The sequence below is a fragment of the Chenopodium quinoa genome, unplaced genomic scaffold (assembly GCF_001683475.1).
Source record: "Chenopodium quinoa cultivar QQ74 unplaced genomic scaffold, ASM168347v1, whole genome shotgun sequence".
Lineage (NCBI taxonomy): Eukaryota > Viridiplantae > Streptophyta > Magnoliopsida > Caryophyllales > Amaranthaceae > Chenopodium > Chenopodium quinoa.
The window spans coordinates 1,930,835-1,952,927 of NW_018745684.1; the positions used below are offsets into that span (position 1 = coordinate 1,930,835).

General features: G+C 35.6%; 3 protein-coding genes and 1 long non-coding RNA gene across 4 annotated transcripts; 2 read left to right on the forward strand and 2 right to left on the reverse strand.

The window, feature by feature from the left end:
* Positions 1 to 88: 88 nt before the first annotated feature.
* On the reverse strand, positions 89 to 5,292 carry LOC110717601. Its single transcript, XM_021896343.1, has 7 exons — positions 4,934 to 5,292; positions 4,675 to 4,776; positions 4,254 to 4,368; positions 3,207 to 3,322; positions 2,559 to 2,747; positions 1,507 to 1,649; positions 89 to 516 (listed from the first exon to the last, which is right to left on the reverse strand). Exons 1-7 carry the CDS (start codon positions 5,053 to 5,055, stop codon positions 335 to 337), a joined length of 969 nt encoding a protein of 322 aa, XP_021752035.1. The 5' UTR covers positions 5,056 to 5,292; the 3' UTR covers positions 89 to 334.
* Positions 5,293 to 6,654: 1,362 nt separating this feature from the next.
* LOC110717961 lies at positions 6,655 to 9,028 on the reverse strand. Its single transcript, XR_002510825.1, has 2 exons — positions 8,679 to 9,028; positions 6,655 to 6,983 (listed from the first exon to the last, which is right to left on the reverse strand). It is a non-coding gene; the product is annotated as an uncharacterized LOC110717961 (long non-coding RNA).
* A 734-nt stretch (positions 9,029 to 9,762) lies between these two features.
* LOC110718133 (uncharacterized sugar kinase slr0537-like) lies at positions 9,763 to 14,647 on the forward strand. Its single transcript, XM_021896929.1, has 5 exons — positions 9,763 to 10,488; positions 11,008 to 11,270; positions 11,753 to 11,870; positions 12,959 to 13,167; positions 13,902 to 14,647. Exons 1-5 carry the CDS (start codon positions 10,051 to 10,053, stop codon positions 14,317 to 14,319), a joined length of 1,446 nt encoding a protein of 481 aa, XP_021752621.1. The 5' UTR covers positions 9,763 to 10,050; the 3' UTR covers positions 14,320 to 14,647.
* Positions 14,648 to 15,856: 1,209 nt separating this feature from the next.
* LOC110718134 (zinc finger CCCH domain-containing protein 56-like) lies at positions 15,857 to 20,384 on the forward strand. The gene is made up of 2 exons (XM_021896930.1): positions 15,857 to 17,319; positions 19,749 to 20,384. Exons 1-2 carry the CDS (start codon positions 16,566 to 16,568, stop codon positions 20,012 to 20,014), a joined length of 1,020 nt encoding a protein of 339 aa, XP_021752622.1. The 5' UTR covers positions 15,857 to 16,565; the 3' UTR covers positions 20,015 to 20,384.
* Positions 20,385 to 22,093: the final 1,709 nt, after the last annotated feature.

The following is a 22,093-nucleotide window of genomic DNA, read 5'->3' on the forward strand; positions in this document are numbered from 1 at the left end:
TAACACACATTTTAAAAATAATTGCAAGCAAAGAGACTAGCTTCAGAGACTTAAGCAGAAAATCGACTAAAATAAGTACAGAGGAGCAATAAAGGAAGTACGGAGTATATTATTACGTTGATTGTCGCGGCCTTTTTCCGTGATTAAGTACATCGGGCAATTCATCTGGTTATATTATTGCTCGAAAGATCTAAAGTATACCAATTGAAATTCAACATTCAATATTCATATCATACAATGATAAGAGTCATTGGCATAGGATATTACAGTTAAGACAAACCTAGATTCCTCTCAAGTAGTCAAGTTACCTCTAATTGAGAGCAATGTACTGTCCTTAGGCACTAAGTGTCAGAGAAGTAATAGCGGATAACTTGAACTTCCTGACTTTCTTGGCATTCTGGGGCTGAAATACAACTTCAGTACTTGACCTGACAGTCACCTCCTTCCACTCAGAAGATGAAGAGGCTTCAGTTCGATAATCGCGAAAGCAGTACAAAACTTGAAGCCTTGTTGGAGCTGCAATACAAAATATTAAACCTATGAAATGGAAGCAGCCAAGATGAACCCAAAGAAAATTCTAATGGTATAACTCAGAAAAGCAATCAACAATCATCGCAACAGGACAGCTCAATAATTCACACACAAGAATATCATTCATAAATTTCACACATACCAACTTAACTTTACTGTCATCATTTTTCTCCTAGCTTTTTAGTTGGTAGGGCATAACGTGTATAATCACAGTGTGGAGGGGAACCTCAGTCAGTAAGTCCAGTGGTTTAAAGTTTGCACACTATATACATGAACAACTAGCAATACATAACATGGAAAAGAGCCAACTAATTTTGTCTTTCGTATTCAAGCCATTCATTTTTTTTCCTGCACAAGGACCTCCTTTACACTGCAGCTAACCAGTATACATTTGCATTTTAGCACACCCCTACCCACAAAGTGAGCCTGGGTAGGCAAGCTTCAGGCAGACAGGCACCATGACAAATCTTTAACTTTGTTTCTTTTCCTGATTTCATTTGTTTTTTTTTTAACAATGTTGTTACATTTTTCATCTTGAATGTGTCATCCTTGAAGTTATCCAGGTTTATATTGAATGTGCCATAGTTGCCCCTATAAGTAATGCTTAAGCAATCAGGCCCAACCAAACCCAATTCTATACTGGCAGAACTGAAATAATCCAAGCCCATACTGCGCTTTGCAGCCTGGAAGCTCACACTCAGGCACTCAGCTAGTCAAATTAGCCTTATGCCTCTAGCATAAGGCCAAAATAGTTGTAATACACCAACTTTCAGATCATAAATTCACTGTCAAATCCCTCTTTTAAAACATTTTATTCTTAATTTTATCTTATTATCTTTTTTTCAAGTAGGCAACTTCAAATGAATAACTCTCTTGCATGCAATCCTTGGCGCCTTGTGTTTTATACAAAAAATGATATACAAGTGAAGAAACATTTTTGGATGAATTAATGAGCCGCAAAAGCAGAAAGCTTACCAAAGCCAAACATTGATGTTTTCTGTACAATCATCTGGCCAACTTTTGACCTCTTGATGTATTGTAACTCTTGAATATCTTCATTCTTGCCTTTGAACTCCAGAAATTCTCCTAACACATATTTGCTGGCTTTGAGCTCCAGCCTATGCAGCAAAAATAAATATAAACAAAAAAGTTAATTTTACATGATTTGTGCAACTGGAACATTATATGTTCAAGTACTTGGCCAATTGCAGGCCAATGGAAGCCCCTGTGACTCCATTCTCGATTGTCAGTTTTTTTTTTCTTTAAAAAAAAGCAGTAATAATATGCAAAGAATCAAACTATGTGTTTGGATACATTTCTGCAGCAATAACTTAGTATAAACACTGCCAAAACAGGGTCTAGAGAGATCCAAATGTACACAGCTCTATACCTAAATAGTAAAATACTGCACTACAGGAAAAATGCATACCCCAATACACACACACACACACACACACCAACCACAAGTCCACAACGTCAAAGCAAAACCTACACAAGTGAACTCATTGAGAGCTGATGCACATTTTCACCAAGTTACAAAAACAATGGTTGGAAGAAATTCAGAAAACCAATTCAGACACCAGTACACCAAAACATTTTGATTTTAAAACAAACAGACAGACAACATAAACTTTTTCAGAGTACCATTGGCATTCTTTGTGTGTAACAATGGGCTCAAGGACTCAATGAGAACTAGAGAAGTCAAAACCTCAAACAGGTGAGATACGAACACCTCACTCGAACTCCAAAGCCCTAGAATTTCACTCACACACATCCCACTCATCATGAGAGCCAAAATATAATTGCAGTAAATTTTAATCACAAACAAATACTTGTATACTTCTACCTCCTGTGACGGTAAAATCAGGAAAACATATAGCATACACCATACTTGAGCTTCACATTTCACATGTTTTAGGCCATCACTTGTAATGAGTCATAAGCTTCTCAAGTAAAATGGAAGAAAGATGCTGCAGAAAAAGGTCCATAAATATATAACAGGCAAAAATAGTGATTCGGAAACATACCTATCCCACATTGGAGCAGTGCTAAGAATAGATTGAAGTTGCTGATGTGTAGATTCCTGTATATCTTTCTTTCCAGCACGAAATGCCCCTTTAAACCATCCAGAAAGCACGCCTTTTGATTCTGGTTTCAAGTTTACCCAATTTTCATACTGTATGACTTCTGGTGGGAAGTGGTCTGGATTTAATGTTCTGTATTTTTATTTTATTTTTTTTTATACCATAAAAGGAAAAATTAGATGTCTTAAATGCTACAATGAGAAAAGGACCGCATGTCTATCAGAAAAGATTACGTAGTGCGAAATTCACAAACCAATAATTATCTTCAAAACCAAGAAAGCATGCGATATATACGCAAAATTCTTCTTTCCTTCATTTTCAGATTTATTGAAGTAAAAAATTAAACTAAAAAAATAAACACAATGTTGGACCATGATGCAACCATCTAAAGTTGTGTAACCACAATCTAGAATATTTCTCTAAAAACAATTACAAAAATCGAAGATAAGTTCCAAGGGAAAGGAGGTAGTTTACAGTATATAGGCTTCAAAAGGGATAAAATTTATAACAACAAATGACTGGATTTGCTTTTAAGTATGGTACAGTGTAACAAACAAAAACAATATAATACAACAATGAAATATAGATTACCGGAACTTTGGGTTGGAAATGATGACTTTGGAGGAAAGATATCCTTCAGGAAGAGAAACTCCTCTTTGTTCAAGATATGCTTCTAGAATAGAGGCCTGCTGTTTAGCTTCTGCTACCTAGCAGGGGGGAAAGAAAAAAGCATAAAATCATATCCAGAAACACAAATCATAAATTCTGAACCAAAGCAGCCAACCAACAAGCAAAAAAGATTTAAATTCCGCAATGAAAAAACAACGCCATAAATTCACATGGGTGAAATGTTTACACAGTACCCCATCACAAATGATCAGACATCCTATAAATTACATATCAGAAAGAAAATCCAATGCATAACATTAACAAGCCACTGTACTGCCCAAAGTAACATATGTTACACTTCATTGAAGTTCATGAAATACATTATATATTTATTTTTAAGCAGCTACCTCCTCAAACAATATTATTAAAACACTTGCAACAAAGTCACAATCACATCAACGTGAAGTTGCACCAATTATACAGCATAGAGATCAATTGTCTTCATGAATTATAACATCCGGAAAAAGAAAAACATTTCGATATCGAATTGGAAGCCAACCTCACAAGACAACAAATGCAATGATTAAACAACTGCACTCCAAAGCAAAGTATCACATTCCTTTTGAAATAAAAATAGTCGACAAGAAGTCAATGAATGCACAAAGTAAAGCGTCAGCTTATTCTTTCAGTCAAATGAAAAAATGTTTCGATATCAGCTAACAAAAATTTATTACTTCATATATAACTTCACCAAATTTTAAATTTGGTTGTCTTCAACTGTAAATAACATTTTAAAGAATAAACACACACACGCACACACAATCAGACTTAGTAGATATGAAAAGTAGGCCATCAGTTTTGGGACATCCCGAAACAGAATTATGGCCTACTACCGAGAGATGAGGGGAGGGGGGGTAATTTGTGCTCAACAAACACGCAATAATAACTCTTGGCGTTTGTAACACAAACTATCAACAAAACAAAACCCTTTTAGCAAGTAAATTGTGCAAACTGAATCACATGACTTACAGGATTGGGATGATGCTCTTCCTTATGTTTGTGCTCACTTATACAAAGCCAACTTCCATCGGCGTTAACAGAAACAAACCCTGCCAAATTCTTGACACAAATCACCACTGCCTCCCTACAAAACAACCCCAAAATAAGGCTTTATATAAACCCTAAACAACTAAGCGGTGTATAAACAAAATTACTACAACCAACAAAGTTGCATGCATAAATTCTCCCTTAAACCACACCACTCCTAATAGACAGTACATGATTTGATGATCACGAAAATTAATACTCCCTCCATCCGAAATCAATCAATAGTGACAACGATAGCGTAATTTGAACTAATAGCGGGACAACTAAATTCGGACCGAGGTAGTACACAAATTTAACACAGTAATAAAATAAAATAAAAATAAAAATAAAAATTGAAAATTACCGTTTAGTGACAAGAACCAGATCAATACTTTGACGAGAACCGGAATCGGCGTCAGGAATCCGAAGACCAACATACGCCTTTCCACCATACAATTTCTCTAGTCTGAAAAACAAAATTCGTTAATCAAATTTTTCAAATGAAATAAAATTTGTTAAATTCTTCAATTCAAAATTAGAACAATCAAATTGATCGACCATAATAATCATCACACAATAATCAAACTTAAATACGATAATAATAATGAAAAGAGTAAACAAACCTAGTTGCGACGGAGAAAATGGCGTTGAAATCGGAGGTTTCGATGTCCAAAACGTCGTCGTTTCCGAAGAACATACGGAGTACTTTGTAGAGTATTACACCACAAATTACCTCAATCCACATTTTTGAAAATTGAAATTGAGATTGTGAGATGAAATGGTTGAAGATTGAGGAAGACGAGAGAGGAGAGAGAAAGAGGGAAGTGAGAAGGAGAATTTGTGTGAATCTTAAGGTCCAAGTAAAACAGCTGAAACGTCGACGGACTTTTCAGGGAATTGCGGAGACTTTGGATTTTGTACTTTTGTAGTTGGATTGCCCAATTTTAGGCTACGCGCCGACGCGGTGTTTGTAGTTGGAGAGCAGGAGAGATGCCTAATATGGAGTATGAACTCATTTCGTTCCTTAAAACTTGCTCTACCCGGTTCACTCTTTGGACTAATTCAGATTTAAGATTAGTTTTGGGTGGTTAGGTTTCAATCCCATTCTAATTGTTATTGCAGAGGATCGAACCTGCGGTCCTCCCTACCAAGTGGTAGGAAATACTTCGTATTAAATATATACCTCCCATTTGTTCTGGATGTAACTCGACAACCTATATCCAAGATCTGCGAATACCCTATCGTCTAGCTAAGCACCTACACAGTCAAAGTAGATTGGCTAACCCCGGAGTGAATCCGAGAATAACCATTCCGATGATAAAGTTAGAGATGATTTAGAAAGAGGCAGAAGAATGAGATAGAGAGATTGCAATTACCTACAAATGAAAGACTTAAGTGGCTATTTATAGGAAATCCAACTGCCAGGTGGCTGCATGACATGTAACTAACATACTCCTTCCATTCCCTTTCGTTATTTACGTTTTCATTTTAGGAGTTCCTTTTTATTCTTTACATTCATCTTTCCTTTTTTAGTCATAAATTTTAGACAAAATTACCCTTGCTTTACAATTTAAATACTCAAATGTCTTTTAATTTTTCATGTGCAATTGTACTTTTTGTACTATTAAGCTGGTTTTCCAATACTTATTATTACTTTCTCTTTCCTCTTTCTTCTAATTTCTTTAACCCACATGTACAATATTATTTTTTAAGATAGAATTGTACTTTCAATGATTGAATTATTCCAAAGTGCCTATACTTTACACAATTCTTAATAACCGCGCATAATTCCAAACGTCAAAAACAAATGGAAACGAAAGGAGTAGATGCCAAGTGTTGGTAGTCACCCGCCACGTGGCAGGTGAAGAGTGACCATATGATGTGCCGTTATGAAGTGCTGACCGGTATGCCTAATTGGTATCTTGACAATAACCCGACCCGTATTTGGGTAATATGATATCGGCACCGATATCACCCCATACACGGATACACCATTTAAAACTCTCAATAAAGTGAGAAAGGGGAATGAGGAAATTTTTAAGAGACAGGAGGGATTATTAATGGTCTTTAAAAACATTTTGTTGATAGTCGGGGCTGTTTGTTTAGTAGGAAAAAATAAATAAAAAGTAACGGTGGAACATGAGGTTGTTCAGTTGTTTGACATAGATTATGTAGAGCAATGGTTCAAATTTGAGGAATGCAATAATGGAATGAAATCAAATTCAAAAATAAAAAATACTGTAATAAGTTAGCTCTAAATGCATCTATTATGACATCATTTATAGGTAAAATTCATCATAAAATACACTCAGGTATTTCACAAAAACAAAATAAATGGTTGGAGTGATGGACAAATTTCCCTATTATATACTTTGAACTAACAAAAACGGTAACAAAATCCATTCTTGCAACTGCTATATACATTGAAGGACTGTAAATTACAGAGAAATTTAGATTACAAATTAGTGAAAATCTATTACTTATCGCATATACATTCATGTGAGGTATACATCAAACCATATGCACTTAGAGCTGTCTGGCATACAATGTACATCATTCATCATCATTCATCATCATTCATCATCGGTAATTCAGTATAGCTGATTTAACATTGCATTCTCACCAGGCATTATAAAAGCAATCATTGGTGCAGTACTGCTCAGCCAACTTTATCTACGTGCATAATTCAGTTGATAAAAGTGAGAAGCACAGAAAAGGAGACAAAGATGAAGAATTTGGTGAAGGGAATTATGCAAACTTTCATTCTGAATTCAAAATCAACCAAGATAACATGATAGATTGTAATTAGGTAATATAACATGACTAATAGACCAAAGCATTGCTAATAGCTTAGGTTTGATACATCATGCTAGCTTGCTTTTGCATCGTTTATACAGTTTTGGTGAAATAACTGGTACCACCAAAACCTAAAATCAAACATACCAATGCTTCAAGATTTACAATTATGTTAAATTTGGTGTAGGCTTGTAATTCATATACATACAATGAATTTAAATTAAAAATTAAAAATTAAAAAAAAAGAGAGAGAGAAGCTTCTGATTGCAGTGCTGAAAGGTTTGCTTCTAGGAAGGCAAACAGTTGATAATACATGTAGCAATATATCTACCAGCACAACAAATCACAAAGCAGGGTGAGTGTTCCAGTGAAGTTTTATTTAGATATTGAGATACAAGGGCTCCAAGATTGATAACCGAAAACAGCCACAAGAGACGAGACTATCGTGCAACACATCAACTAAATCTGAATACTCTATTGACTTAATTCTTTAAAACAAATAGATTCTTCCTTCTCAGAACTAATTTGATTAAGATAGAGTTCATAGATTTACACACCACCCCAATCTGACTCATAACTTAACAAGGGACCCAAATCTAGAAGAATAATACAAGAATAATCAACTTCTTTATCCTTAAAAAGAGACTCATAAAAAGAAGAAAACACCCACTCAATAGCATCATGTTCCCTAATAATAACTCCAATCTCAATTTAGTTCTTATCTTGGAAGGGTCTCATCTCAGTAATAAAGTAAATTTGAAAGCAAAAACCTCCAAAATGTCATGACTTACAAGGATACTTCCGACCAAACTTTGAAACAGCATGTTAATTGAAAGAAAGTGAGAGCACAAAGAAGAGGACAAAGATGAGGTGAAAATGTGAAAGCAACTATGTGAGCTTTTCTTCAACAACTTAAAATAAACGTATATAACACGGTAGAAATTTGTAACTAGTGGATATAGCATGATACATAGACCCAAGCATTACTGATGACTTAGGTTTAATACTACATGCTAGCTTGCTTTTGCATTGTTTATCTATTTTGGTGATATAACTGTACCACCAAAATCTAACAAATCAAGCTTAACTAATGCTTCATAATATACAAATAATATACATTCAATGATCAATGAACATTGCTAAAGGTTGTGGGCACCATATCAAGTCAAGCTCAACCAATGCTTCATGATATACAAATATGTTAAATATGATGTCCATAATGAAGAGTGCTAGAGGTTTATTGCGCTATTATCGATCTTCCTTATTTCATTTCTTTACAATTACATGACATTATTCACCCACAACTACTTAAACCAATCATCAATTCATCACAAAAAGATGGTTCTAATCAAACTACAATGAAGACAACATTGATTAATCCTATAAATTAAAAGCCCCTTCTTCAAATTTTCACAAAACACTATCACAATCACCCAATTTATATCATTTCCACATAAACAAAACCCAGAAAATTTGTTAACATGCAATACAATAATACCCATTTCACAATAACACATTCATAAAATGACAAAATACAGTAGTAGATTAGAAAAAGGGAAGATTGGAGAATACCTCTTCTGATCATCGTGACGACGACAAACGAAGAAAGAAGGGTGAAAACGGCAGGAAGAAGGGGTGTTTGAACAAGGGTTGAAGCTTGATTTGCATCTCTTGCAAACCTTTTCTCTCTCTTCTTCTTCCTTGTTTCTTGTAGTCTCCTTCATTTTGCTTTCCACTCGACCTAATTTCTTCTCTCTGTGTGTTCGTCTCTCTCTCCTTTTTGATGTTGGCAGCTTCCAGAACTGGAAAAATGGACTGGTTTAAACGCAAGGGGTGAGTTATATAACCGGGCATTTAGTTTCGGACCCGACATCGATTTAGTCGGGTTCGGTTTTAGGTTTAGAAAATAGGCTAGAATTACTACTTGATTTCAATGTTTAATCCATAAGTGAAAAAATCTTTTCTTTGATTCACAGATAATTTTGGGTGGTATAATGGCATAGGGGGTGACTGAATAATGTGTTTTATACTTTATCGCTTCCTCTTATATGAGAGCCCTAGAAATGTGAATGCAGTACGGGTCCTTTGCATATCCTGCGGCCTACGCGAAATATTCTCTTTCACATAGAGCCCTTGAAATTTTAACCCGTGACCTTTGTGTCACACTGGTTTCGATACCATGTTAAAGGACCAACAGAAATATGTTTTATACTCTATCACCAATATCTTTTGTTGAAATTTATTAAATAGAGACTAGACAAATTAAGACCTTACAATTAACATGTGAGAAAGCAATACTTGAACAACTCTTATATGATACTATATCAACTAATTAGCCTTGTTTTATGCAGTTTACTCCATATTATTATGTTTTCTTTTAACAAAAATTGCAATAATGCAACCAAAGCAAAATAAAATCGTGGATGAATTACTTGAACAACTTATGAAGCATGCTGTTTAGCTTTGCTATATTACCCACTTTCATGGGTCATGGGTCATGATCCGACGTCAGCAGGCAAGAAAAAGGCCCATTTCCTTTTACTGGGTTCAATGAGGCCAACTATAAAGGGTAAATCAGAAATTTCCACAGAATTACTTCGTAGTTGGATTACTTGGGCAGGTAGATTTGGATACTCCGTATAAATATAACAACGTTTCATACTTTCATCCACAAATCCAAAAAAAAAGAAGGGAAACTTTGAAAGGATAAGCAAACCTCACAGATTACACCATTACAGAGGGAGTTGAGCGAGGAAATCCCTCTCTCTCCTCCACTGAATGTAGCTGATAAACCTTCTAATTCTGTTCTATCCTTCTAACTTTAAGTAAGTTACAACTATTATATAATTCCGAGCCTACTAAATTCCGACTAATCTCGACTCAGACCTGAATTCAACCTTACCACATTCTAGATAGATTAAAAAGTTTCATTGCATTTTTCGCAATGTCAATCTCTCTCCAATTCTTAACCACTACTTCCCCAACAACCGCCGCCGTTGTCGCCGCCTCATCTTCTCTAATTCCGCAGTCAGGAGCACTCTTCCGGTTTCTCCGGAATCATCATAAACAGATAGTTAATTACTCTCATGGAGTTGGACCCTTATTATGCGGAAGTAAACTAAATTTAATTAGACCCAACCCCGTTTTATTTACTTCTTCTAATCAATTTATAAAGGGTTTTGAAGATTCTCGACGTAGTATCGCCGCCTACTCCGCCGCTTCTGACGGTTCTGCTTCTACCGAGAGTAGTAGCAGCGCCGCCGCTGACGATGAGCCTTTTAAAGATGCTGCTGAAATTGTGAGTGATGCTGAAGAAGAAGAGTTTGGGTTTAATCTTCCTGATGTTGACCGTTGGGATGTTTTGGGTCTTGGCCAAGCTATGGTATTATCTTTATCCTCATTTTTTCCCCTGATTTTATAAGTTTTTTATCGAGTTATTTTTGGTTCGGAATTAGTTGTCGCGTTGATAGTGTTAATATGAACTAGTAATGTGACTACTAAACTGAGACGATGGAGTATTTAAGTGAATGTTGTTGTCTATGTATTCAAAACCCATTGTATGATTTAGTGGTTGTTTTTGTTTATACATTATTCACTCCCCTTCCCGGCCGGGACCGTCGATAATGCTAAGTTGGTAACTTCATATTTCAGCATTTGTATGACATGATCATGTAAAGGAGGTTCTGCTTAAGTAAAATTTGGCTATTGAATTGCTTTCAAATAAGAAAAGTGGAGTTTTGATTGTGTTTGTGTATATGCTGTTCTGATGCAAAAGATGTTGTATTATCCTTAGCAAAAAGAGAATTACAAGTTGTTTTTACCTTTGAACTCCCTTATTCTGCCATTATTTTATCATGGGTACATTATAAGTTCATTCACTCTCTATGTGTCTTATATATAGGTTGACTTTTCGGGAGTTGTCGATGAGGAATTTCTTGAGAGGTTGGATTTAGAAAAGGGGACAAGGAGGCTTGTGCATCATGAGGAAAGAGGTAAAGTTTTGCGCGCAATGGATGGTTGTAGCTACAAGGCTGCTGCTGGTGGATCATTGTCCAATAGTTTGGTTGCTCTTTCGAGGCTTGGTAGTCTTCCTGTTGGAGGGCCTGTTCTGAATGTTGCCATGGCGGGCAGTGTTGGTAGTGATCCATTGGGTGGATTCTACAGGTGAGGGTTATTCTCTTTTGTATTTCCCTTCAATTGATTTGATTAAGTATAAAGAAATATGAGATGCTTAGTGAGTCCTTCATGGATGAGGTATAAGCACTTTATTAAATTTTGGATACTTATTTATCTGGATGATCCTCAAATTTTTTGCTTCTGTTGAAAATTTTACTGAAAATACAGTTACATTATCCAACTATATATATCAAAAGCAAGTTAGAATATACAAGTTGTCTATTCATCTATTGCAAGTTTAAGTCATTCGTAGGTTTTTGTCAGTTATTACTTGTTGCTGTTGACTTAGTCTAGTCCTTTATTCAGATCTGCTTCATGTTGCAGCCTATGTATTCTTAGTAAAATTTGTATTCCTACGATGAATAGTTTGTGGGTGTATACAATGCGGAAGACTGCTCTTGCTGAAGCTTAGGACTTTGCTTAGTACAACTTTATACTAGTAATATTGACGTTTCCTGGCATTTTTGTAGGGCCAAATTGCGTAGAGCAGGTGTTGATTTTCTGTCTACACCACTCAAGGATGGGATAACTGGGACAGTTATAGTTCTTACTACTCCTGATGCCCAGCGCACAATGCTTGCATATCAGGTATTCAATCGTTTCTCTATATCTTACAGTAATCGGTCAATGTTTGTCAAAAGCCTAAATCAATATAACTCCGAGGGTTTCTAGCACAGCCACTACTTTCATGATTATGAGGCAGGTCTTTGTCTTGGGTTTACCCGTGTAAGATTTACAGAGTTGCAAATGGTTTGGATTTTATTTTATCATCTGCTGTAGAGGGTGTTATACTGAATTACAGATATTTTATGCTTCTTTAATGTGTAATTCTTGCCTTCTAGCTTGTGCCTTATGCAATTTGTCAGACATCGCAGACATTGTATGTTTCTTTAGTTACCATTTGCTGCGTATGAAACTTCCTCGAAATCAATTTTTAAAAGTAGCTAATAGATCTGCGGCTATAACTTATACTAATTTTAGAATAAAAGTTCCCAAGAAAATAATGCTGTTGATACACTAAGCATCAACAATGACATTTTACATCAAGTAGCAGTGTAGCCCTTTCTCATTCCAAACCCTCTCATCACCAAAATCATTATCAGGCTTTGCCATAGAGTAAAAACAGCAACAACGACAAAGAAAAGGATAGTGTTGTTCTTTGATTATGTACTATTTTCTGAAGAAAGCTGAGTTATGTTTTGACCCTAAAAAGGATTAGGAATACACCAAATATCAAATTTGAGCTGGAAGCTCAAAGGGAGTTGGAGGGAAGGGTACTCTTCCCTTTAGGTGACTGTCAATGAATTAATAATTTTTTTATATCCCTGACAGCTCAATTGATAGGGTATGATTGCAGGAGACCTTTTAGGATTTGATTGGTATCTTTGTGATTTCTTGCTTATATCTCAATAAATTATTGATACCTTCTATGATCTTCTGTCATTAGCTTTATATTTATAAAAGAGTATTTTAAACCAATGCACTAACTTACCGACGTGCGCACATGCTTGTCTTGAGTTATTTTGCCTCTCCAAAGTGTTCCTCGATCCAATTTTTTATTGCTTAGTTTTGTCATACCGGATTTTTGCACTTTCTTAAGATTTGTTTGAAGCACATCTAATCTATTCAAATTTCCAGTTTGAAAGACTTATACATCTATATCAATCTGACTGCAGGGAACGTCGTCCAAAATCAACTATGATTCTGGACTGTCCGACATAGTTTCCAAGACAAGCATTCTTGTTGTTGAAGGCTATTTATTTGAACTCCCTGATACTATTAAATCAATAACAAAAGCATGCAAAGATGCACACAGCAATGGAGCCCTTGTTGCAGTTACAGCATCAGATGTGTCCTGCATTGAGCGGCACTATGATGATTACTGGTTAGACATTTGCTATGCCTCATTCACTAATTGCATGGTTCCTTTAGTACATAGTTTATGGTACTAATGTGCAGGATTCATGATCAGTTATGTGTATTTAGGCATTTGCTATGATTCATCCCCTTGTCTCTTGGTGGTAATGGGATGGTTCAATGGTGATGAAAATTGATGAAAACGCATGGTTGCTAGTGGATATGCAATATCTTGGATATCAAATAGAATATTCCATGTTAAGTTACATTCAAACATGATTAAGATATCTTCGTTATCTCATCTTTCTCAACCTTTCGAAGTCATATGAAATTTACCATAAAAGCAGCTTGATGTATTTGCTTATAATTGCCTGATATATTAGTGATTAAGCTATAATTTTAGTTCCACATGGGAAGAGAAAGGGTTGCCTTCCATGCAGCTGACTACATTTTGCTGTAATTTGGTTCATAAGGTTTGAAGTCTAGAATACTGGATTTATCAGAGTAGTTAAGTAGTATACAGTGTACAAAGTATATGCATTTGCTTTATAAAAGTGGCTTTTTCGGAACTTTTGATTTTGCACCAACATTTATATTAAGCAGGTCATGCGGCTATTATTTAATGTTGTATACTTGTATTTCAACCAAAATTACCTCCTCTGATTTTTTTTATTTTTTTTATTTCATTTAATTATTTATCATGCCTCTGTTTACATTAAATAATTTCCATGACTGATATATGGCACCTCTTCATGTTTCCAGGGAAATAATAGGGAACTATGCTGATGTTATTTTTGCAAATAGTGATGAAGCTAGAGCTCTGTGTAATTTTTCATTGAAGGAAAGCACAGCTTCTGCAACAAGGTATCTAAGCCATTTTGTCCCACTTGTGTCTGTGACCGATGGACCCCAAGGATCCTATATTGGGGTGCGAGGAGAATCTGTATACATCCCTCCATCACCTTGTGTACCAGTAGACACATGTGGAGCAGGAGATGCCTATGCATCAGGGATTTTGTACGGTATATTGCGAGGAGTATCAGATGTAAAAGACATGGGTACATTAGCAGCTAGGATTGCAGCTGTAGTTGTTGGCCAACAGGGGACTCGGCTTAGGGTTCAAGACGCTGTTGAATTGGCGGAGTCATTTGCTTTCCATCTTGAAGATTCCTCAATTTGACTGGAATATATCTGTTCCTCTGTGCCTTCTTGTATGTTGAATACACCATCATTCCATATTAGTTCACTTGTTCATAATAATGTTTATTCTTCATTGTACATCTCCGATTATATTCCAAAATAGGAAATCACTTTACTTTCTTCCCTTTGTCCTCCATTGTAATGTCCTCTACTCCTCTTGGCTAACTATGTTGATGCCCTTAGGATTTAGCACTGCCTTAGGTAACAAAATCAGTTGTATCATCTGGACATAATGTATGATAAAATGAAGGTAACGTGGATGGTACGAGTAGATGAACTATTGGGTTCTTGCTTGGTGCCTTCTTGTACATCTGTTCATGGCACTTATTTGTATGAAGATTAGCTCTGTCTTTATCTCTATTTCCTTAAATATCTTCTTTTTCTACTTGATGATCTGATAATTGTAATAAGCAAAACTCCAAAATACATGAATAAAAATATCAGTAAAACTTACCTGTAATTGTAGGAAAATGAGCAAGAGCAGTAATAATAGCACATTTATTCAAGATTATACATCAGGGATTGATACCTTGGGTAAGACTAGTAACACAATTTTCATGTATGAGAAACTTTTGAAAGTAAGCTCGAGGGTGTCGACAAGTTTCTATCAAATCTTGTATACAATGTCATAAGACTCATAACTATGCATAATACAAGGTTTTTTTTTTCGACCGGGTAATTAGTTATCTCCATATGACATGATTCATCACAAGATTTTACACACTTCATCTCTAACATTGAATTCTTAAATGTGCTGTACAATGTCAAAATTTTAAAGGATACAAGACACTTTCTTGTGACTGTAATTAGAGGTACTTAGTCTATTATGAGAATTTACTCACCTTTTTGGGACCGGGTGATTAGTGTGACATGATTCATCACGATATCTTACACATCTTCATCTCTAACATTGATTTTTTATTTATTTAATTTTTAATTTTGTATTTTTTTTTGTTTTTTTTTTTTACAAACTCTAACATTGAATTCTTAAATTTGTTACGAAATGTCAAAATATTAAAGGATTCAAGACACTTTCTTGTGACCTAGTCTATCATGAGAATTTACATGCCTTTATATCTAACATTGAGATCTCAAATCTCTTATATAGTGTCATAAATTTGAAAAACAAATGTAATTTTTTCGTGACTTAGATTAATTAGATATAGTCCTTGAAACTAAATGATTTTATAGGATAAAGCTCATCAATGTATTTTATAAGCCTTCAACTTTGTAATTGTATTTTTACACACATGTTAAACAATGGCAATATGGCATAAGTTTGACAGATAAGGTTGAACATAACCCATCACGTAATTTTTCACTTTATTTAATGTTCATAGATATGTTTGGTTCAAATTTCGCAATGCTAGTCAAATTCAAGTCATCCTCTTCTTATTACATTTGGAACAATTTAGGTCGAGTAAATTTCGTCAAGTCTAACATTTGCTAAGACAAAAGATATTTTCAAGAGATTTGCCTTATCCAACCACAATCCCTAAATAGCAAAAACAAAACAAAAATTTCCATGTAATAATATAATTATGTCAGTGTAGTAATAATAAAGTTATGGTTTACTCATAATTCGTACAGAATTAAAAGAATATCTACTGCTATATTATCTGCCATATTTTCTACTTCCTCGCGCTCTCTTCATCATCACTGCACCAAACAACACATCCTTGAAAATGGTACAATCTTAATGTCAATCTCTCTCTTTATCTTCATTTTCTATCTCTTCTCTCTTCAAGTTTTCAGCCTTCTCGTACATCCCACTACCATTTTTCTGCAACTCTAAGATTTCTCTACTATATCCTCGATTTTCGCAAACTCCCAATTTTGGGTGGAATCTGCTCATCTTATCTTTAAATTATGGTAAAGTTTTCATCTTTTACTATCTGGGTACTTGTAAATGTGAAATTTTCTTGAATTTCATGTACATTTTGCAGTTTAGTTGAGAATTTTTCAACTGTAATTTCTGGGTTCTTCACATTCTGCTGCTGGTGACTGATGTGTGGGTTCTTCTGCATTTGAATGTTTATTGCTTTGATTTGATTTTAGTTTAGTTTATAGTGTTGTACAAAATTCCCCCAAAATCTTAGCTATAATTTTGCCCTATTGCTTAATCTTTATGTTCATGGAAAATTAGGGCTTTTAGGTTACTTCTCCTAAATTGGGGTGTAGAGAATTAGGTTTTGTTTTGGGGGATTTTTTATTGTGATTTTTTGGATGGATTTTGGAACTGAACCTGGGTTTTCGGAAATGGGTGGATCATTTGACAATTGGGGTGGGATTAATCCAAATGATCAGGCAATTTGGGCTACTGAAGATGAGTATAGAAGTTGGAATGGCAGTGAAACACCAAGTTCTAATTATCACCTAGCTCTGCCCCTCCGGTCGGGATCGGGTGCCGGAGCTGAGCCACCCAATAAAAAGACTAGGAGCTCCCAGAGTGGTGACTCTGCGGCGAGCAGCCGCTCGAAAGCCATTGGAAAGATGTTTTATAAGACTAAGCTATGCTGTAAGTTTCGTGCCGGGGTTTGCCCTTATGTCACTAACTGTAATTTTGCTCATGGCTTGGAAGAGCTCCGGAAGCCGCCTCCGAATTGGCAAGAGATTGTGGCTGCTCATGAGGAGGAGAGGGGTGTTACTGTTGAGCAGAGGGAGGAGCACCAGATACCTACTATAAGCACCACTGAATTGCGGAATGAATCGCCGAAGACCTATAAAGGAAGGCATTGTAAGAAGTTTTATACTGAAGAAGGTTGCCCCTATGGAGAGAATTGCACCTTTCTTCATGATGAGCAATCAAGAGCTAGAGAGAGTGTGGCAATAAGTGTGAGTCCCACTGTTGGCGGCGCTTTTGGTGCTAATGGCCCAACTCAGAAGCCTTCGAATTGGAAGACCAGGATTTGTAACAAGTGGGAGACTACCGGGAGTTGCCCATTTGGGAGCAAGTGCCATTTTGCCCATGGATTAGCAGGTATCATTTGTCCGCATTTATATATATCTGTTTAGTGTACTTTGCTTTGATTTCATATAATGATACTTTCATGTGGATAGAACTTGCAATGAGTATATTTAAAAAGCTGGTCAGATTTTGTTAAACGTCTAATTGGATGCTATCATCGTATCTGAGATTGCTCGACTTTAACAGACAAAAAGTAGGAAATGCAATCCATGTTCCCAAATCAGGGTGAAATAGCTTTCTTTTGGGTTCCAATGGGGGCTTAAAGATACAAGTAACATACTTTACTCTTACATGTTGCTGTTCTGGCAGTCCCTACCATTTACACTAAACTGTTGCTATTCTGGCACTCACTTCATTGTAATTTGAAAGCAATCCCATTTTAGCCATGGCTAAATCGCCATGCTTCACTTGATAACTATCTTCCTCTAGATTCTTAGTCTCTTCTACCACAGCAACGCTGTCCCATTTAAGAGTCCAGTCATATACCATCATTTTTAATAAAATGGTTTTTACTTGATCACTTTGCATATTAATTGAATTGATGATTATTTGATAATTTCCCTTTAATGATTTTGTATTTTTTTTTATTTTTTATTTTTTATTTTTTTTGTGTGAAAAAGTTTGCGAAAGATTGGGAAGGTGATCTCAAGTCTTGATGAAAAGACTGTTGTCCATAATTTGGCTTCCGTGACTTCAATTGTCCATAAATTAGCAGCAGTTGGTGGACTTGAGTTCCTTCTATAGATAGTGGTTCTGTGTATCTGACAGTTAAACGTTGTAAAACCTGATCGATGCTCTTTATGAATAGTATGTAGTATACTAAATTCCTAATGGAGTCACTTCTTAAGATTTTTATAGAACAGATAGTACTCTTCTGCATAGCATGTGATTACTCTCAACATATACTGTTTGATCTTATTTGACATCGAAGGTTCATCTACCTGTTAGCACCTTTCCTGTTATTTGTAAATCATTTGAGAGTTTTCTCTTATCTCTTATGAAAGATTTTAATTCCTCCTTTGAAGTCATGTTTATTTGAGTCTGTGACATGTTTGTTCATGTTCGGTTGCATCTCTTCTAATTGTTTGAAGCTGAAACTAGTAATTAGTTGTTTCTCATGAAATCTTTTTCCTTTTTGTACTTCTTTGATCAATTGCTTGGGATTTTTTTTCAAGCTTATAGAATCAGAGGCATGTGCTTTTAAAATTCCTTCCTTAAAAACTTTTCACTCCTAGAGATCCATTGAAGCCCCCACCACCCCCCCCCCCCCACCACCCAATTTGATAGTAGCACATAATAAATTAATAATAATTGGATGGTTCTGTGCATACATACTGAGGGAGTTCTGTGCATACATACTGAGGGAGTTCTGTGCTCTATGCTATGAAGACTTGAGCTAAGATTTTCCTGATTCCTCTTGTTATTTCCCAAAGATTTTCTAGCTTGGTTGTGGTTGTGCTGAGAGAGGGGGCATTGAAAAAAAGGTTACGAAGAATCAATCAGCACGTATGTTTTGTAGGTTTACAGCTGACTCAAAGCTTGTATTTCTAGTTAGATTTTAGCTAACTTGTTTTACAAGGGTCCAAACATTTTCTAAGTATCTGTAGAACAACTAGATTTGCATTTGTTGACCAAATCATCAAAATATCTTTATGACATATGGCTGGGAGCTTTGGAATCAAATGACCATGAAAATTTGTTTGCCATATTGTGTAACCAGTAACACTGTTTTGGTTTTGTACACTGACATGTACTGTGCGATCTGTCTTTTCTGAAGCTGAGTGCTAGAGATCTCTATGCTTCTATCTGCACTTTCCTAATTAGTGTAAAAGAATTTTTATTTTGGATGCTTTCTTCTAGCTCTATTGGACTATTTAGAAATAAAATCTTCGCATGTCTTGGACCTCAATACCCTACTTGAGACAGAATATATACTGGTGCCTTTTGTAATTGTGTGAATGACATTTAAGGATGTAACAGGATTACCAAATTAGTGCCAAAAAAAATAATTCTTTGACACTGTAGAGGATTACTTCCCTGGATATGGAATTTGCAATTTCTATTCTTGGACCGTATACCCCTGCCCCCTTCCCTAAGTAACTCACATCTCTATCTTGGGCTGTCCAAATTCATGAATTATTTTACTAAGTCAAGCTACGGACTTTCTCATTCCTTAATATTACCTTGGACTTAGAATTTCAGGGGAACCTATCTTGTACATGTTTGAGATTATAAGCTCTAAAGAGTAAAAGACAGCTATGGAGTACGGGGAAATTGGGGAGTGTTTTATCAACAGTGGCTTCTTGATTTGTCTCCTCTTGATCCCCAATTTAAAATAAAGAATAAAAAGAGTTGAAAGAAAGAGGAATTAGGGCTGCATTTCATGGTTTATCTTTTATCTAGGGGATGCATATGGCTAACATCTTGTTGCTGTGTTGCAGAATTGCACAAATTCACTGGAACCGAGGGGGAAGGCAGAGACTCCTCTGTGCTGACAGAAACAAAGCCAAGTGGTATGACCACAAAAACAGATGCATCTCCAAGTTTATCAACCCCTCGTCAGGAATATCACCATGTCGGACTAGGAATTCCATCACAGAGGACTTCAAGTGTGCCTCAGGCAGTTGGGCAAAGGCCTGCCCAGAAATGGAAAGGACCTGACAAGATAAGCAGGATATATGGTGACTGGATTGATGACATTGAATAACTTTGTGATAATATCTTCTGGTTCATCGAGGTTTTCTGTTCTATGTCTATGATTACAAAGGAGGGGCTGTAGATTCTGTAGGTTGGCCCAGGAGGTCATTGTGAATCTGTCGTGTAGTTTGTATTTTGTGTAATGAGCTGTTGAGGTTTATATACATATGTGACTTGTGTTCAAAGCCAAGGCCGAAACTTTTTGTGTCATGCGTTTTCTCTGATGAATCAATTTTATCTTGTATTTACCTGTGCTTAACTTAGTGCAGTCTGCTGTGCTTAAGAAATTCGAGAGATTTATCTTGAATTACCTCCTTTTATACTGTTGTTAATCAGCTAGATCAGTAGGAATAAAGCTGTCATTAAGTTTTGGGGCAGAACCTCTTTGCTCAACTGTAAATATATATTTTGGCTAAAGACTTTGATTTTGCCTTTTAGATTTGATTGTTGATGGCTATTGCAGAAGGATATATTGCTTCGAATTGATGGGTCTGAGTAGATAGCTTCGGACACAAACGATGGTGCTGATCAGAGCAGTCATAAAAGCGTAAGAGTTAGAGTGGCCTAACACCAAGGAATTCTCCGTTCTGTTCTTGTATCCAACCTCGGAACCACCAGCTTAGCCAGGCATCAGCAGGACAGCAGGGGACCAAAGAAGCTGCTGGGAGATTGAAAACTCTTTCCTCCACACCAGTGCAGCAGCAGGGCATTAAGGAACATCAGTTACCTATCCGATTAGTGTACGTTATTATGGAAATTTGCATTGATTAATACACTAGGGTCCTTGAATTACAACTTTCTTTCAAAAGAAGTACGGAGTACATGAACTTTGCACCGAGCCACCTATCTCAAGTATACTCCCATGAAAATCGACCAGATGAAGCATGGAAGCTCTTACTAGTGTTACCATTTCAACTTCCGAATGGTTAGTTACCCTATTAGTCATTAGTTAGCTACTTACCCACCTTCAAAAAAAAAAAATATTAATAAAAAAAAATAAAATGAAATTTAACAATTTAGACTTTTTGAAGGTGATATAAATGTAACTCTAAAGTAAGTCATATTTGGTATTGAGAAGGAAATCACTATCTCAGGTTAAAAGGAGTACTTGTGAAATAAACTTTTGTAAGCTGACTATATTTTTTTTGTCACTGTTTTTATTATGTGTAAAATAGATGAGGGCATATATAAAAGTGTGGTGTGCGTGGAATTATTCTACTTTCTGAAAAGAATAGCATCAGAAAGCATTTATTCCAAGTCACATGCCATTATTATTCATTTTTATCTCAATTTCTAAATAGTGTTGTATAAATCATTTTATTATCATCCAAATATTAGCATTGTCTGATTACTATTTCCACTATTCTTAAATGATGTAAATCAATATAGAATATAACAAGAACTTGTATGACTTTATTTTTCTTAACATATATTACAAAAAGATATTAATTAAATGATATCTAGTGATAGAATCTAATATTGGATCAATTATTTGATAATGGAAAAAAGGATAAAGCACAATAAATATTATTAGAAATATTTTTGGCTTTCAAAAGTGGTATTGTACCCTTGTGGTTGATCGCCTAACCAACGAAAGGGCCTGAAAGTACAATTGATGTTTAAGGGTATTTTGGCGTTGCTTTTCAGCATAAGTTGCAACTAACTCTTTATTTCCAACGATGTATAGGCCCTCCTATATCTAATTAAAAAAAAAAAAAAAAAAAAAAATCATCTCCTGGACCGTCAATATACGAGCCATCAAATTAAAAGTACTCGTACAATGAAAGTTACCTAATAACTGGACGATCCAATGATTGAAGGGATTTTCATTTTCTTTGCTATCTATATGTATGTCTGGATAATTATTTATTTATGTAAAACTTATTTGAAACTCAAAAAATGCATGGGAGAAGATGTATATGAATTAGGCGTTATCAACGTTTTGTGTCCTTGAAAAGGCATGGGGCCGGGCAAGCTGGCTCAGGAAGTTCCGAAAGGCTTAGAATGATAAATATCTATTATGCATACTTTCTACTCTTTCCTAGGCTTCTTAAACTACTAGGTATAAAGATATGATAAATATGTGGTG